General features: G+C 48.1%; 1 protein-coding gene across 1 annotated transcript; it reads right to left on the minus strand.

Moving 5' to 3' along the window:
- Window positions 1–379: 379 nt before the first annotated feature.
- Window positions 380–1,668, minus strand: LOC125029836 (MAPK-interacting and spindle-stabilizing protein-like). The gene is made up of 2 exons (XM_047620012.1): window positions 1,628–1,668; window positions 380–1,457 (listed from the first exon to the last, which is right to left on the minus strand). The coding sequence occupies exons 1-2, from the start codon at window positions 1,666–1,668 to the stop codon at window positions 380–382; spliced, it is 1,119 nt and encodes a 372-aa protein (XP_047475968.1).
- Window positions 1,669–1,834: the final 166 nt, after the last annotated feature.

A 1,834-nucleotide genomic window follows, 5' to 3' on the forward strand; every position in this document is an offset into this window, starting at 1 on the left:
TTACATTTACTTGATTAATCATTCAGCTCCACTTTTTGTTTTCTTTCTTTCTTTTCACTTACAAGTTAACAGACCTGGTCGCAGAAACCGTGCTGTAAAATAATTATTACAAAAAATCAACAGTCAAACACACCATAGATCGTCATCATCGTCGTAGAGGAAGTGATAGCGTAAGAGAAAGGGAGGAAGGAAGAATAGAAATAAAAGAAAATGTCGTTTCAAGCGATGGAAAGAGAGGTTGGTGTCAGGGGTTGGTTCGGTCTTTGTAACCCATTTTTGGTTCTTTTAGCATTGCTCTCTGGCTGATTAGCCACTCGAGGAATAAATAAAATTTGTATAGAGAACTCAGATATATATATATTCACAAGTATTTACACAGCTATACAAGTATTTCGATGACAAGTAACACAGTGAATTCGTTGCGCCGAGACTTGGAGAACAGTCGAGGTACCGAGGTGTAAGGTACAGAGGTATGGGGCACCAAGGTATGGGGCACCGTGTAAGGTACAGAGGTATGGGGCACCAAGGTATGGGGCACCGTGTAAGGTACAGAGGTATGGGGCACCAAGGTATGGGGCACCGTGTAAGGTACAGAGGTATGGGGCACCAAGGTATGGGGCACCGTGTAAGGTACAGAGGTATGAGGCACCAAGGTATGGGGCACCGTGTAAGGTACAGAGGTATGGGGCACCAAGGTATGGGGCACCGTGTAAGGTACAGAGGTATGGGGCACCAAGGTATGGGGCATCGTGTAAGGTACAGAGGTATGGGGCACCGTGTAAGGTACAGAGGTATGGGGCACCAAGGTATGGGGCATCGTGTAAGGTACAGAGGTATGGGGCACCAAGGTATGGGGCACCGTGTAAGGTACAGAGGTATGGGGCACCAAGGTATGGGGCACCGTGTAAGGTACAGAGGTATGGGGCACCAAGGTATGGGGCACCGTGTAAGGTACAGAGGTATGGGGCACCAAGGTATGGGGCACCGTGTAAGGTACAGAGGTATGGGGCACCAAGGTATGGGGCACCGTGTAAGGTACAGAGGTATGGGGCACCAAGGTATGGGGCACCGTGTAAGGTACAGAGGTATGGGGCACCAAGGTATGGGGCACCGTGTAAGGTACAGAGGTATGGGGCACCAAGGTATGGGGCACCGTGTAAGGTACAGAGGTATGGGGCACCAAGGTATGGGGCACCGTGTAAGGTACAGAGGTATGGGGCACCAAGGTATGGGGCATCGTGTAAGGTACAGAGGTATGGGGCACCAAGGTACGGGGCACCGTGTAAGGTACAGAGGTATGGGGCACCAAGGTATGGGGCACCGTGTAAGGTACAGAGGTATGGGGCACCAAGGTATGGGGCACCGTGTAAGGTACAGAGGTATGGGGCACCGTGTAAGGTACAGAGGTATGGGGCACCAAGGTATGGGGCACCGTGTAAGGTACAGAGGTGTAGGTGCTTAAATAATTCGGCTCGCCAGAGAAGGGTTGCTCTCAAGCTTTCTCGTGAGTATAAAAGGCTGAAAAGTATATTATAATAATAGGTACTTTGTCTTGTAAGGTCTTAGAAACATGTGTTATCAATTTCTATACACATTACAAGTAAACAGTACCAGTCGGATTACTCACATATGATCAGTCAAGAAAATCGGAGCTAAGTGCCCGTCCATGCTGAGGGGTCACCGACATTGCTTCGGTGGCGGGAACTAAATGCCTTTCATACGAACAAACGAACATACGCAATAGACTAACAACCAACCAAATAATCAGCGGCTGAAAGTATCGATTAATTATAAAACCATCACCATAACTAATTATCACCAAATAATCCCTTTA

This window comes from Penaeus chinensis, chromosome 10 (assembly GCF_019202785.1).
Source record: "Penaeus chinensis breed Huanghai No. 1 chromosome 10, ASM1920278v2, whole genome shotgun sequence".
In the NCBI taxonomy this organism is placed as follows: Eukaryota; Metazoa; Arthropoda; class Malacostraca; order Decapoda; family Penaeidae; genus Penaeus; species Penaeus chinensis.